The 17,092-nt window shown below is 39.1% G+C and overlaps 1 protein-coding gene across 3 annotated transcripts in view; it reads right to left on the reverse strand.

The window, feature by feature from the left end:
• Nucleotides 1–1,021: 1,021 nt before the first annotated feature.
• Nucleotides 1,022–17,092, reverse strand: part of slc12a1 (solute carrier family 12 member 1) — a 157,041-nt gene continuing 140,970 nt past the window's right edge. For all 3 annotated transcript variants that reach the window (XM_059946047.1, XM_059946045.1, XM_059946046.1), the window contains 4 exons: nt 7,475–7,561; nt 2,609–2,744; nt 2,429–2,496; nt 1,022–2,097 (listed from right to left, as the gene is read on the reverse strand). In XM_059946047.1, coding sequence (XP_059802030.1) covers nt 1,962–2,097; nt 2,429–2,496; nt 2,609–2,744; nt 7,475–7,561 — 427 coding nt within the window. In that variant the 3' untranslated portion in view covers nt 1,022–1,961. The remainder of the gene's footprint in view (nt 2,098–2,428; nt 2,497–2,608; nt 2,745–7,474; nt 7,562–17,092) is intronic.

Raw genomic sequence — 17,092 nt, forward strand, 5'->3', positions numbered from 1 at the left:
ATTGAACCCAGGCTGCTGGTGCTGTAAAGCATTATGCTAACTGCTGCACAACTGTACCACCCCAAATCCCTATGCCCACTGGCTTTAGAATCTTCTATCCTGGGAAAATGTCTACTTGCTTGATTATGCCTCTTAATTTTTATAAACCTCTACAAGGTTACCCCTCAGTCTCCAATGCCTCAGGAAAAACAGACCCAGTTTATCCAATCTCTCCTTATTACCCGAGCCCTCTTGTCCTTGTGAATTCTTTTCTGCTTTCAACTTGAATCACAGCCATCCTGTAGCATGGTGACCAGAAATGCACACAATATTCTAAGTAAAAAAAACATAATGCTGGCAGAACTCAGCAGGCCAGACAGCATCTATGGGAGGAGGTAGTGACGACGTTTCAGGCCGAAACCCTTCATCAGGAGTGAAGTAACATGGGATGGTCGAGGGGGAATAAGAAGTGGGGGGAGAAATGAAGTAGAGAGCTGGGAAGTGATAGGCTGGAGGGAAATAGGCTAGGGGGAAGGTAGAGAATTATGAGAAATAAAAGAGAAAGTAAGTTAGGGCTGGGGAGAGATTATGGTGAGGGGGGAAAAGGAGAGAGAAAGAGAACTGGACTAAAATTATAGACAGGGATGGGGTAAAGGGGGGGCAGGGGTATCAACGGAGGTCTGTGATTTGAGTACTCACACAATATTCAAAGTGTTGTCTAGTGTTAGTACTACTGCAACATGACATACACTCAAGAGCTCTGCCTGATAGTTATATGCCGCAATAAGCCATAATGTCCACACAGATGCAAGTTCATGTCAGCTTTTTGCCTCAAAGCCGTAATAATGGAATGGCAACACAATGTACTTTTGAAATATGCACTATCTGCACCAATCAGTCCCAATATTTTAACTTTAAATTTCAAATAAAAACACAACTGAAATTTTGGAAATTCCAGTAAGACATAAAATGGTGTGTAATTTTATAATAGTCAAATGTTACCCATGTTTGGATACTAGAATGAGTCTGTCAACATTTCAAGTCATTTTAAAAATCCAAGCCATGTAATATTTTAATATAAATATAATTGTTATATGGTAATAAATTTAAACAGAAAAAAGAGTATCATTTTGTGAAAGTAGTAGAGAATGCATATTCTATCCTACTGTTTTGAAGAAAAAGGGTAACATTAAATTCTAGTGTAATTTATTTCAACAATTACTTAATTACTTGACACAAGGTTTTCATTAATGTTATGCAGATTACACAGTTAAACTGAAGTCATGGAAAAGTACACTCTGCATGTCAACAAAAATATCTGTGTCATATTACAAGTAATTCCTCCAAATATAATTACCACATGAAAAAATGTTTTGTGCTTTCCAGAATTTTTGTTAAGAAAATGCATCTCATTTAACATATTCTCATCTTTCTTTTAGCCAAGTTTTGATTCTGTGTTCCAGAATGTGACTTTGACAGACAATATTAGATTTTTCTCAATCTATGCTTATGCTTAAGCTCAATGTTGAATAATACACTGTACATAATTATAGTTCAAAATGAGGGATAAAGTGTTTTTTTGTGCTCAGATGAAAGAATATTGTTCTGTAAAATGGACTGAAAACCCCACTAAGATCTTAAAAGCCAAATGATTTTGGAACTCGATGATTGCAACATGATGATTACTTCCCTTTGGTGTAATGACTACACAAGTTAGAGTAATATTCCACCTTTGTAACATTACAGTGAAAATACAAATCATTAACACAGCAGCATATTAACCTTACAATTACAGATGGTGACCATACATGAGAATACAATTTCAGAAGAGGGATAACTATTGTCATTATTTGTGAAATGCATCAGAGAATTATAGAAACAAGAATTAAGCCCGATTGCTACTTAGATTAAGAGATTCCCTCTAGGCAACTCTCAAATATACCGTATGATAAATAAATGTGGCATTTGCTGCAACGTTACAATTAGGAGTAAAAGGTCAGCACATTTTTTTGATTTCCTCTGATCATTAAGACAGGAGGTAGATTTCTGGAAAGAATCTCCAACCAAGCCATATATAGGTAGCTTGATACAGCTTCTTTTCTTGCAATTGGCAGACTCCTAGAGTGTGACAAAAATAAAATGTTAGCACCTTTTGAAAAATAAGTCAGAATAATCCACTTGCAAATAAGCTGCATTACTGTTAGTAATACCTATAGGACTGGGATTTATAATCACTTTTCCCATATATGGATTGAAGTAAAGAAAAATCTTAAGAATGGGTCAGTATTTTAGTCAATTCACCATTTTGTTCTCTAATCTTTTCTAAGTGATGTCTAATCATGCCACTTTCTCCACTAAAAATACAGCAATATGTACTTTTGAATCTGTCATGTTACTTTATCTAAATCACTACTTCAGGATTATGAACACATCTGTAGACTTTACATACACAACAATGATGTTGGCAGCTCGGGAGTTCTCCTGTAGAAGTTCATTGAGTCTGACTTGACGGTATGTCTAATTTAAAACAAAAAGCCAGAGTGTACATTTCTGTTCATCAAATAACAAAACAATTCATACAGTATATGTATTATGAATACAATAGTTTACAGGATGTTTTTTTGCCTACCTTGTCTTTAAATCTCTCTAGCTCAGCATCAGTAATTTTCCATGGATACTCCTTCTGCAATATCTCAGCAGTTGCAGGATCCTTGGAGCTTTCATGCAGTTGATATGGTTCAATCAATTCTTCAAATGCTTTCCAGCTGTAATTAGTCATAATCAGCCAATCAAAGCACAATTATTTCATAATTAATAAATCTCACATCAAATTTCAATGTAAATTTATTATCAAAGTACACATGTCACTAAATACTACATTACGATTCATTTTTCTTGAAGGCAAATATGGAAATATTAAAGAATTTATGACAAAGTATAAATAATAAAGACTGACAAAGAACCAATGATTGATTAGAAACCAGTGCATGTAAACACTTAATATCATTGCCAATGCCTTATGATTTACTAAGATTTTGTATATTGGACCGATATGCTGGAGCTCCCGCTCTCTGCTCTTGCACTTTACATCTGTACCCACATGGTCTCCCTCCACAAGACTGGTTTTTCGATTGACCGTGAGTAGCAGAGGCCTGGTTCCCCAAAATACCAGTCTGTAACAGTAACATCACAGGTTTGGTCAAAATTTAGAGATCACTGCACAGACACTTCATCGGACGAGGGAACAAATTGGGTGAATATAATCTGCACCAATCTCTTTTCTATCCTGTTAACAGTGATGTATTCAATGTCCAAATCACCACTGCTCTCACCTAAAACTTAGTCCAGTTGTATGATCAGGAAAACTGTGGCTCAGCACAACATCATCCTTGATGCAAATGGGGTCACTAAGTATAACAATGAGTGACGTTACTTATAATGATGCTGATCTCTTTTGTTCTCACTGGACAAAAGATCATGTTTGCTGTTGTGTGCTGGGGCAGCAGACAACAACGGAATCAACAAACTCATTCGTAAGGCAGTGATGTTGTGGGGGTGGAACTGGACTCTCTGACGGTGGTGTCTGAAAAGAGGATGCTGTCCAAGTTGCATGCCATCTTGGACAATGACTCCCATCCACTCCATAATGTACCGGTTAGGCACAGGAGTACATTCAGCCAGAGACTCATTCCACCGAGATGTAACACTGAGCGGCATAGGAAGTCATTCCTACCTACGGCTATCAAACTTTACAACTCCTCCCTCAGAGTGTCAGGCACCCTGAGCCAATAGGCTAGTCCTGGACTTATTTCCACTTGGCATGATTAACTTATTATTTAATTATTTATGGTTTTATATTGCTATATTTCTTCACTATTCTTGGTGCGGCTGCAATTTCCCAATTTCCCTTGGGATCAATAAAGTATGTCTGTCTGTCTGAATAAACTGCTCTTCACCGAACCAATGCTGGAGCTGAAATTAAGCAAAATAATGCTGTGGGTTTGTCAAAGTCACCCTTAGAAGTGGTTAATACCTCTGTATTAACTGGATTTACCCATTCTCTGCATCATATTTCTGAGGGGTCTGCAACTTGACATTGCAGAACAACTCAATTGTACTTTTGCACATTCCCACTGTCACCATTGCTGCAAGAAGTCTGATGCAAAATGCTGGATGGTATCATAAATCTGCGGTAGTAGTAAAAATATGATGAAAGAACATTCCTCGCTTCTTCTGCAGGAGCTATCTGACTTGCTGAACAGTTCCAACATGTGATGTCATATTATTCCATCAATGATTGTGATAATGTTGACAGAGAAAATCATGTGGCATGTTGGTTATTTCACTTTTCTAAATAATGCTCCACAATAGGTGCTTCAAGCAACTTGGCTTGGTGAGCAGCAAGCTTGATTTTCTGGCTCTTTGGCTTCTGTGGTACCTTGTACAGAGAACCATAAAAAAAATTCAATATTTTTTCCAAAGGGGCCTAAGCTAAATGCTGATCAACCTAATAAGTAAACCTTCAGAGCATAATTAGAGGAAGTATTGATTGATCAAATAACTGTAAATGAACCTGCACTTGTGTTGTGCAAGTAGTATTCAGTAAACAACATCCATGAAGGGTAGCGTGGTTGGCTCTGTGTAGGGAGACTTTGAAAAGGAGTTTAACAAGGTACATCCTGACAAAATTGACTAGTTGTCACTAAAAATCTTGAAGAATAGATACAAAAATGCCTAAGGAAAAGGATAAAGGAGTTGAAACTGGTGCCAAGCTGCTTGGGTCCTAGTGCCCTTCCCTTGGACAACATCGGTGGCGTGGAGAGGGGAAGGCCTGTAGCTTGGGCAACTGCCAGTCTCCCATACAACCCTGCCCAGGCCTGCACCCTGAAAACATTCCAAGGTGCAAATCCATGGTCTCACGAGACTAAAGGATGCCGATTATTACTATTATTAGTGTAGATCACTGCAGCATGTAACCTCACAGCTTGACATACTCCTTTTCAAATATTACCATCAGTCTAGGGTAGGGGTGCCCACAGACCCCTTGTTTAACGGTATTGATCCTTGGCATAAAAATGGTTGGGAACCCCTGGTCTAGAGCATCAACTCTGGTTCAAAAAGGAGTTCAGATCGCCTTACTGGGAACAATACTGGGCATACCTAAAATTGTTAAGGTACCAGCTGAGTGACGCTACAGTAAAGGAATACTTGCATATAAGTAATCAGTGGGTAATGGATATCAAGTTCACGTACAATAGATCTGATCAAAGCCTTAGGTCTCACCACATCATACTATAAATGGAGAAGGTAGTGCCCAGATCTTCAGTGATGGTGAGACGCAGCATGTGAGTGCTAAAGGCTAAAACATTCACAACTAAGTTAAGCCAGATGATCCATCTCAGCTTCCACCTGAGATCCCCAACAGCAGAGGAGTCAGTCTCCAACCAATTTCATTCAGTCCATGCGAAATCACACAACAGATGATGGAATAGGATACAGCAAAGGGAATATCTCGGGAGTGGTACTGAAGATGTATGCTCCAAATAAGCTGCATTTCTGGTCAAGCTGTTCTATTAATGATTAATTACTCAGCCATGTCCTATTCACAAAAAGGAGAAATCCAATTGTGCTAATTAATGCCAATCAATCAATAAAGTGACAGAAATGGTATCGAGTGGCACTTCCACCAAAGTCCACTTTGGGTTTTGCCAGAACCACTCAATACGAACGTCATTAGTTCTTTGATCCATGCTTGGATCAAGACTATACGGTCCCTCTCTCCCTCTCACTCGATGCTCCCGGAGAAAGGTCTCTACATTCGAATGGCCTCTCTCTCCCTTGATGCTGTCAAGAGGATGAAGCCAGAGTCCTGGGTCTTAAGCAAGGTTTAATTATCGCTTTTGTGGATTTGACTCAGTAGTTCACGTTATGACGTGTTTCTGGTCACCCCTTTATTTTGTTGCTGTTTTGTGTGATTTTGATCGGGCAGCCTGCAAATAATGAATGATGGCGCTGGATTGAGCTGGACTGGGCTGAGTTAAATATGCCTGGACTCTTTTGATGATTTTGTGGGTTGGTGTTTTATATTCTGTGTTCTTTCATTAATCTTTTTGCCATTTGTGTGATTGGTTTCTTTTTTTGCAGGGAGGGCAGGAAAGTAAATGTTTTTCTTTGAACAGGGTCTATGGTTTTCTTTGTTTTGTGGCTGCCTGTGAGAAGTTGAATTTCAGGGTTACATACCGCATACATACTTTGATAATAAATGTACTTTCAATCTTTCCATTGGTTGTTGGAGGTTAATCATCAACTTTAATCAGAATTACATGTTTAATTATTTCTGATTGTTTTCAAGTATCTTTTTCATTTACAAGCCACAGAAAGCCTAACTGTTCAGTTGTCCATAGGGAGAAGATTGCACCCAGAAATCTAATCCTGGGTCAGTATGTTTAGTCTGAAAGGTTACTAGAATACCCTCCAAATACCTGTCAAAACTGACATATGCACAGGTGCAATGAAAATCTTACAAAGGCACCGAGCATCAAATAAGCAGCATTCACAAGAAAAATATAAACACATTTCTTTATAAGAACAAAAATGTAATTAGAACAAAATAAAGTCTATTTCAGTACAAAGTAATCAGAGTGGTCACAGTGCTGCTAAACTGTACAAATGCAGTGGTGATTAGGGCTTTGCTAGTCGGTTCAAGAACCGTAGCTGTGAAAAATGGCATGGCTCAGATGGTAGGGATTTTAAAATATTAAATAATTTTTTAAATGATTTTTCATCTCAAAAAGTTTTAGTAATAGTCTTAGAATTTTTGTGAATAACAGAGACGTCCAGAAGTGCTCAAACATGCTAAATTTAGTCAGCTATCAGACTTTTTGGTGTTTTCATGAGCTGGTACTGCACCACACATTGCCCTGTGTTAAGCAGAGCCTCAATATTTAGGATAGAGATGGGTTTGGACAGAAACTCTGTCCAAAAGATAATTTGTTCATTGTTACCATGTATAGGTCAATAGGAACTTGGGGAGGCTTGCTGCTTGTAGAAAGTTTCCGCCCATTAAAGTAAGTCCAAGACATTGGCCAAAGAGGTAGAATTTAATAAGTGCCTTGGAAGAGTAAGAAAACAAAGATCAAGTGGGGTGGGGTTGGACAAATAGTTCACACCCTTGGCAGCTGAAGGCACTGACCAAGTGGAGTATTAAAAATTTGGGGATAATCAACAACAGATCATATTGCAAGTGTAGACCACTGAGGGTTGCCAAGCTCATTAAAGGAATAGGAAATGGTTAAACCACTGAGAAAGTTAAGGTGCTGTTTAACTGAGAGGTACACAGTTAAACAGTGGGGAGGGGGAAAGCATTGAAAGGTGATCAAGGCAGTGTAAATTAGGAATGCCGATAGTTTTAGAGAACATCAGTTTATGGAGGTAAATAGGGAGTAGTCAGCCAAGGGTTTGCTGGAATGCCAAATCTGTCAACAACTGTTCATACCTCTCCTTGCTAGGTTTCACATTAATGTCTCCAATGACCTTGATGTCAGCACACTGAATCCTGAATTTTCCCAGAAGTGCGGCCATTCTGTAAAAAACCCAGAAGAATGAAATGTGAAAAGAATGATTAAGAGGAAAGTACAGCAGGCTCTGTAAACACACAGAAACAACATTTTACCGGAAATACTTAGTAATGTAGGGAGCATATGCGGAGCTAAAGATGCTGCCCAATCTGATGTGCATGGCTACTATGCTTAAGCAACGTCATTTATCTTGCTGCTCAATTCAATCATTACAATACTGGGGATTATCCTTTGTTTGAACTAATTCATTGCTAAGCTTTTTATCACGTCAACTCTTTCTCAAATATGGAGCTCAGAATAGCTACTGTATACACTGTATATTCATTTTCTTTATTCTACAGACTTGAAATTGTAGTGCTAGGTTTATGTGCATTATAAGGTCAATGATTGCCGTACCGATGAATTTGGTTTTAAATCTATCACTGAGAACTTTAAAGTCAGGGGCCCTACTACAGAAAACAAAACCAAAAAAAAAAATCCAGCTCCTGAGACTGTGGATGAGACTGGGTTTGGTGCAGGGAAGGTTATGTACTGATTAGGGTCCTGTGGTTTTGTAAGATTTGAACCTAGGTGCTGAACAGTGTCATGTGATCAAATCTCTAAGGCTACATTTTCCCATTCATTAACATTTCATAACAAAATATTTCTCTTTCAGTAAATTGTATTTTATGTTATATAAAATATAACTAACACTATTTTTGCCAAATGTCAGCTGCCACTCTGCAACCAATTCTGTCATCTCGCAAACATCTTTTGGTTCCCTTTGGTCCTCAGAATTATACATATTCAGCCTAAAAATTGGAGAGCATCTAGAAAGACTGTGTGGCTAGGCACAGCTCAAATGCCATCTATAAATCTGCTGATGATACAACCATTGTTGGGAGAATTTCAGATGGTGACGAGAGGGCGTATAGGAGCACGATATATCAGCTCATTGAGTGGAGTCACAGCAACAACCTTACACTCAACATTGGTAAGACTAAGGAACTGATTGTGGATTTCAGAAATGGTAAGGTGATGGTACACGAACTAGTCCTCATAGAGGGATCAGAAGTGGAAAAAAGTGAGCAATTTCAAGTTCCTGGAAGTCAATATCTCTAAGGATCTATCCTGGACCTAACATATCAATGTAGCTCCAAAGCAGGCAAGACAGCAGGTATACTTCATTAAGAATTTGAAGAAATTTAGTATGTCACACTTGCAAATTTCAACAGATGTTCTGTGGAGAGCATTCTAACTAGCTGCATCTCTATCTGGTATGGGGTGGGAGGTGGGAAGTCTACTGCACAGGATTGAAATAAGTGGCAGAGAGTTGTAAACATAGTCAGCACCATCATGAGCACTAGGCTCCGTTCTATCCAGGCCATCTTCAAGGAGCAATGCCTCCAAAAAAATGGCATCCATCATTAAGGACTCTCATCATCAAGGTTAAGCCTTGTTCTCATTGCAACTATCAGGGAGGAGGTACAGAGGCCTGAAGGCAGACATTCAACATTCAGAAACAGCTTCTTCCCCTCTGCCATCCAATTTCTAAGTGGATTTTGAACCCATAAACACTACCTCATTAATATTTTATTTCTATTTTTGCACTACTTATTTTATATATATATATCATATACATACATACACTGTATATATTTACTGTAATTAACTTTTTTCCCTATTCGTATGTATTGAATTGTACTGCCACCGCAAAGACATCAAATTTCACAACATATACCGGTGATATTAAACCTGATTCTGATTCTAAAGACACATTAATTCAACAGTGTGGAGCAAAGTGAAAATTATTTTCTTTGTGAGCTACCAATGCAAAGTTCTACAGCAGTAATGCTCATGCATTTTCTTCATGAATTAGGCTTTGCATGCTTTCTGCTTTGAAAGGCCTTGCAGAATGCACACAAAAGAAACCAATAAATCCCAAATCTGGGTTTGAGGGAGAAATCTTAGAAAAACATTTAAGCAAGTAGTTGTCCAAAACTGATTCTAGGGAATGGCTCTGCACTCTGAGCAGGCTCCTTTTCAATACTGTATTGGCTAAACGAACTTCACAACTGTTCTGAAACCTGCACGCCACCCACAGGCCACACACACATGGACCAGTATCAAGGATGTTCTGTAGGCATGTACAGTACTAGATGCCAGTGTATGATTATGTATCCCTTTGTTTTCAAAATTCCAATGAACAGCCATGAATGGAAATTGATAAGTTTGTGGACATCGCCAGTAAATACTTGATTCCTCTATTACTGATTTTAACTTTATTCATGTTGTGTGCTGTAATGGACCAAAACATTGTAACAAGCAATACATTTTCTATGTCTATGCAAAAATTGGTATTATTCTATTTAATATGTATTCAAATTATATATGCATGTACCAGAACCCTATGGGCTGCTATTATATACTGCCCATTGTATTTGAAAAACTTCTAAACTTCTATCTTTCCTTCTAACAAAATTTTAAATCTTATTTGGTACCTTCTCCTTCATTCTGTGCTCAATTTTCAACACAGCTGTGAAATAATTACTACACCCGTCTGATATTTCCTTCCAAACTTACACTTGATCCTCCAAGTAAATTCCCCATGGTCAAATCTTCACTATGTGATTATTTAAATTGGCCAAATATTACTATAAAACGAACCATGGGTTAGAAGATGGTGATTGGTGGAGTTCATAAGAACAAATATTTTTACATTGCTGTTGATTAGGGTCTGGAATGTCCTACATGGGTAGTAGTGGCGGCCTGTTCAACTGCAGCATTCAAAATTGAGCTGACTGTATCCAAAAGAAATGAATTGGCACACAAAGAACAGGGAGTAGGAATAGCTAGATTACTTTTGCACAGAGTTAAAGATCATTCTTGAGCTGTGACATTATGGATAGCATAATGAAGGATTAACTAAAATGAGAGGCAGTCTTTATGTAATAAAAACTGTACAAAATTTAATTTCCAACTGATACTTTCTGGCAAATGAAACCAATCTGGGTGTGGGATATTCTGATTCTGTCCCATTGAAACTACATGAGGAAAATGATAGACAATAGTTCCTGCTATTATCACATTGTTAAAGGTGTATTCCTGCCTCTTAATGCACAATTTAGGACAGGTCTAGTTTGTCATTTAATTTCTGGTTAGTTGCATATTCATGAAGCCATCCTTCACATCATAACAAAAGATGTATATAGCAACACACACAAAAATGCTGGAGGAACTCAGCAGGCCAGACAGCACCTATTGAAAAGAGTAAACAGTCGACGTTTTGGGCGAGACACTTCTTCAGGACCTTTTTCTGTTGTCTGGAGCTTGTACTCAAGAGACTTTTGAAGCAGACATCGATATTGAATATACAAAGTAGTTCTGCTAGTTGGAATATTGTAAATATGTAATTCTGTACATGTTAAAGTACGTGATTATAGTAATTGAACCCATAATTAATCATTTATTGTTATTTTTGTGTTGAAGATGTATAAGTTCTCTTGGACTCCATCTCGCTAAGGTTCGCTATGTGAATAAAGAATTTGCAGCTCAGTTTTATTCAGTCACAAGTGCAGAGTGGCTACAGTGTTGCAAGGTTTGCAATTCTGGCAAAATAACATAAAACCAAAATGATGAACACAGCAAGGGTCAAACTACTTTCACATCGCTGATCCTTTAAAGCGTGCGGGAATCAGTAATGGCACACTTTTAATAAAGTTATTAGTGGGGATTTCAAAGAAACAGAGGTAACAATATGAACTTCCAGAGATAAGAACACTATCCATAAACCTTAATATGAAATTCGCAATTTTTAGTATAGGCCTGCTTATTAATGGGAAATTAAACAGTAAACTTTCACTGGAGTCACTTGTGGTGAAAAGAGTTTTCTTAATTATTAATGAATTAATATCTCTCATCCACAAAAACACTGACTGGCACTCCACAAAGCCTTTTTTGTTGCTCCATTTCATGGAGACAAATATTTTAAGCACATGGCTGTTGGTAGGCTGTTTAGCTTCAGGCTTCCCTCTGGAAATGCCTCCCAAAAGTTTTATCTTTCTGTCCTGTTCACTTCCTTTAAAAGGCTTTCTCAAATATCCATCCACCGTAATACTCTGATAATCTATAAATCCTGATGGCTCAGCATCTGGCTCATCTACCAGATGACATTGGCTGAGTTCATTTTGAACTCACTGGATGTCAATTTTCACATTTCATTTCAACTCACTGGCCTCTCACATTCCCTTAAAATTCACTGTGTTCACCAGAAAAATGATCAAAGATTTATCAAAGTATATGTGTTACCATATACTGTCTTGAGTTTCATTTTCTCAAAATGAAACACTAGAATTTTACAAAAAACTATGCATTATTGAAGACTGACAAACAACATGTATGTAAAAGACAAACTATGCAAATAAAAATAATACTGAGAACATGAGTTGTAGAGTCCTTGAAAGTGAGTCTGTAGATGATAAGAATCAGTTTCAAGTAGTGGTGAATTAAGTCATCTACTCTGGTTCAGGAGCCTTATGGTTGTATGGGTCATAACTGTTCCTGAACCTGATGGTGTTGGACTAAGGCTTCTGTACCGCTTACCTGATAGCAGTAGCGAGACGAGGGCATGGCCTGGATAGTGAGGGTGTTTGTTAATGGATGCTGCTTTCCTACAGCATTGCTCCACGAAAATGTACTCAAGGTGGGAAGGGTTTTGCCTGTGATGGACTGGGCTGTACTTATCACTTTCTTTTGCTCTTTCCATTCCTGTGAATTGATGTTTCCATACCAGGCCATGATGCAACCAGTTAGGATATTCTCCACTTGTAATCTACAGACACATTTGTCAAAGTTTTTGGTGACATGCCGAATTTAAGCAAACATCTAAAGAAAAGACAATGTCATTCCTTGTGAACTTCCAGCCATCTTGAACTAGCATGGATAATTTCACTCATCTCAACACTGAACTGATTCCACAACCTATGGACTCACTTTCAAGGACTCTAACTCTTGTTCTCAATATTATTTATCTATTTATTATTATTATTCTCCTTTGTATTTGCACAGTTTGTCTTCTTTTGCACATTTATTTGTCTTTTATTATACACTGTGTAATGTTTTAAAAAGTGAAGTACAAGCATGTTAGGTACTAAATAGGAAATAAGTAATAGGAAATAGGAAATAGCAAAATCCCCCTCTCACTTTTATACACTGGTTATCTTCCCTCTACACTCTTGGTCCTGATGCGGTGTTGACCTGAATGTGGACTACCCTTTTGCCTCCACAGGATGCTCATCTTGCTGAGTTCTCCTGGATTTCTTTTTTTGCTTGAATTTGAAAACCTGCATGCAATGGTTTATAAAACCAAGCTTGTTTAAGTATTCATCCCAAAAAGATTTCTTCACTCCAGTGTATTTGTGTAGTGTATTAAAAGTCTTTCAGGTTTACTCTAATTTATTAAAGTGTCCTTTAAGTTACTGAAAAGTTGGCTGTTGAAAATTGCAATAGGGGCTCATGATTATGTTGCAGATTTGTCTTCAACTTCTACATTTCAAATGTTTCAACATTACATTGACTAAAGTAGTACCCAGGTGGAAAACTGATGTGATTTTGTTTTACTGCTGATGGTTTGTGGGCATTTTGAATTAAACAAACACGTTTATTTTTAAACACAGCAGTATTTGTTGATAAATGCCACACATCTTGACAATGAAGCCTTCAATATTAATATTGAAGGTCAGTACATACAGGCCTAACCTATTTATGAAAGTTGTGGCTAATTTGGCACTTGCCTTTTTACAGTCAATACAAAAATAACAGGGTTCTCTTTCACCAACAACATAGAAAGTCTGTACTTCATTCAAGCAAAGTAAGGTAGAACTGTAAAGTTCCAAAACCTCCAGATTTTGACTTACTGCCATTCTCCAGCTAACCCAGATTAAGCAAAGGCACGGGAGGTACATGGCCGGCCTCCACTTTCAGAAAAGCATTAAAAAAAAATCACTCTTTGTCATTTCTGCCAAGTGCATTATGATCCTACCACCAGCCACATCTTCTCCTTTTCACATTCTGCAGGAATCAATCCCTCCACGACATCTTGGTCTGCTCATCCATTTCTCTCTTTTGCCTTGCACTTGCCATTGCCCTCACATATAGTTGTTACACTTATCCTTACACCTCCTCTCTCACCACTATCCAGAAACCTAAACAGTTCTTTCAGGTTAGGCAAAGGTTCATGTGCACCTCCTCCAGCCCTGTCTACTGCATTCGGTTCTCCTGATGTGGCCTTCTCTACATCGGCAAGACCAGATGCAGACTCAGTGACCATTTTGCAGAACATCTATGCTCAGACCACAATGGCCATCCCAAGCTCCCAACTGCTGACTAACTTCAGCTCCTCTCCCCCTTCCCACACTGACTTGTCCATCCTTGGCATTCTCTACTGCCAGATGAACACAAATATCCCCCTTGAGTAGTCTACAACATAATAGTAATTAACCTCCACCCCCCAAACTTTTTCCCTTTTCCACCCCTTCTTTTCCTCTTATGTTTGTCCCTTTCCCCATCTTTGATCCCTTTCCCCCTCCTCCATGTACCAATTTCACACACACATACCCCACCCAACCTCCCCTTTAGTTCCAATGGTCGAAGGCCTCTCTCCCTTCTCTAATAGAAGCTACTCCCACTCCTTTACTAATCAGAATCCAGCAGTGGTGTTTCTGTTTATCTCCATGCAGAATCCGTCTCACATCTTTACACTACCCTCCCTACCTTGCTCCATTAGTTGTTTCCTTTTCTCTCTCTCTCTCTCTCAGCTTCTATCTATCTTCATCTGCCATAGTCTATCAGTTCCAACCCTACCTGCACTACCCATCTTTCATTTTAGACCCCCCCTCAATTCCCCAAATGCCTCAAAGTCCTTCTCATGCTAGCCACCTCGCCTCTCCACTCAGTCCTGATGCAGGTTTCAGTGCAAAACATTGACAGCTTAGTTCTTCCCATTGATGCTCCTGAACTTGTTGAGTTCTTCCAGCAGATTGTGTGTCATTTAAAAAAAAACGACCTCTCTGCTTGGCAAAATCCAATTGTCCTTTTAATGACAACTGCATAGGGCTACATTTCAATTTTGCTAAAAACAGCTTCATGCAGGTCTGTCGCATCATCAGCTTCAAGCATGTGAATAAAAGTGCAGAAAGAGCATAAGCTGAACTTTAGAACCATAGAACTCTACAGCACAGTACAGGCCCTTCAGCCCTCCATGTTGTGCCGACCCATATAATCCTTAAAAAAAGTACTAAACTCACACTACCCCTTAACCCTCCATTTTTCTTTCATCCATGTGCCTGTCCAAGAGGTTCTGAAATACCCCTAATGTTTTAGCTTCCACCATCATCCCTGGCAAGTCATTCCAGGCACTCACAACCCTTTGCGTAAAAAGCTTATCCCTGATTTCTCCCCTAAACTTCCCTCCCTTAATTTTGTACATATGCCCTCTGGTGTTTGCTATTGGTGCCCTGGGAAACAGGTACTGACTATCCACCCTATCTATGCCTCTCATAAACTTGTAGACCTATATCAAGTCCCCTCTCATTCTTCTACACTCCAAAGAGAAAAGTCCCAGCTCTGCTAACCTTGCTTCATAGGACTTGTTCTCCAAACCAGGCAACATCCTGGTAGATCTCCTCTGCACCCTCTCCATAGCTTCCACATCCTTCCTATAAAGAGGTGACCAGAATTGAACACAATTCTCTAAATGCGGTCTCACCAGAGATTTGTAGAGTTGCAACATGACCTCTCTACTCTTGAACTCAATCCCCCTGTTAAAGAAGCCTAACATCCCATAGACCTTCTTAACTACCCTATCAACCTGTGCAGCGACCTTGAGGGATGTATGGATTTGAACCCCAAGGTCCCTTAGTTCATCCACACTCTGAAGTAACTGACCATTAATCCTGTACTCAGTCTTCTAGTTTGTTCTTACAAAATGCATCACCTCACACTTGTCTGGATTGAACTTCATCTGCCATTTTTCTGCTCAACTCTGCAGCCTGTCTATATCCTCTTGTAACCTTCAACAAACTACAGCTCCATTCACAACTTCTCCAATCTTCATGTCATCTGCAAACTTACTCACCCATCCTTACGCCTCTACATCCAGGTTATTTATAAAAATCACAAACAGCAGGGGTCCCAGGACAGATTCCAGTGGCACTCCACTAGTCACCAACCTCCAGGTAGAATACTTTCCTTCCACAACTACCCTCCGCTTTCTTCCTTTAAGCCAATTTTTTATCCAAACAACCAAGGTTCCACTTATCCCATGCCTCATGACTTTCTGAATGAGTGTCTCATGAGGGACCTTGTCAAATGCTTTGCTAAAGTCCATGTAGACCACATCCATTACCCTACCCTCATCAATTTCTTTTGTTACCTCTTCAAAAAACTCAATCAGGCTTGTGAGGCACGATCTTCCCTTCACAAAGCCATGTTGACTATCCATGAGTAGACTGTACTTCTCCAAATGCTCATAGATCCTAGCCTTAAGAATCCTTTCCAGCAGTTTGCAGACCACCAATGTAAGACTCACCAGTCTATAGTTCCCAGGTTTCTCCCTATTACCTTTTTTAAACAAGGGAACTACATTTGCCATTCTCCGGTCCTCTGGCACTTCCCCTGCAGCCAAAGAGGATTCAAAGATCATAGCATGTTGGATGACAAGTACTTAGTTGGTTAAATTTAAGGAGTTGGGAAAGTTTAGAAGCTAACTTGAAAGATCAGAGGATTAGACCATAAAAGATAGGATCAGAATTAGGCCATTTGGACCATCAAGTCTGCTCTCTGCTATTTCATCATGGCTGATCCATTTTCCCTCTAAACCCCATTTTCCTATTTTCTCCCTATAACCTTTCACACCCTGACTAATCAAGAACCTATCAACCTCCACCCTAAATACACCCAATGATCTGATCTCCACAGCCGTCTTTGGCAATGAACTCCACAGATTCACCACCCTCTTGCTAAAGAAATGCCTCCACATCTCTGTTCTAAATGGATGTCCCTCTATTCTGAGAATGTGCCCTTTAGTCCTGGACTCTCTACCACAGGAAGCATCCTTTCCACATCCACTCTATCGAGGCTATTCAACATTCGAAGATTTCAATGAGGACCCTCACCCACTTCTAAGTTCCAGTGAGAACAGACCCAGAGACATTAAAACACTCCTCATATGACAATATTTTCATTCCAGAATGGGAGACAAGGAGATGGTGGAGGAACTGAACAAATATTTTGCATCAGTATTCACTGAGGAAGACATCAGCAATATACCGGACATTCAAGGGTGTCAGGGAAGAGAAATATGCGCAATCACAATTACGACAGGGAAAGTACTTAGGAAGCTGAATAGTCTAAGGGTAGATAAATCTCCTGGACCAGATGGAATGCACCCTCATGTTCTGAAGGAAGTAGCAGTGGAGATTGTGGAGGCATTAGAAATGATCTTTCAAAAGTTGATAGATTCTGGCCTGGTTCCAGAGGACTGGAAGATTGCAAATGTC

Source organism: Hypanus sabinus, chromosome 21 (genome assembly GCF_030144855.1).
Source record: "Hypanus sabinus isolate sHypSab1 chromosome 21, sHypSab1.hap1, whole genome shotgun sequence".
In the NCBI taxonomy this organism is placed as follows: Eukaryota; Metazoa; Chordata; class Chondrichthyes; order Myliobatiformes; family Dasyatidae; genus Hypanus; species Hypanus sabinus.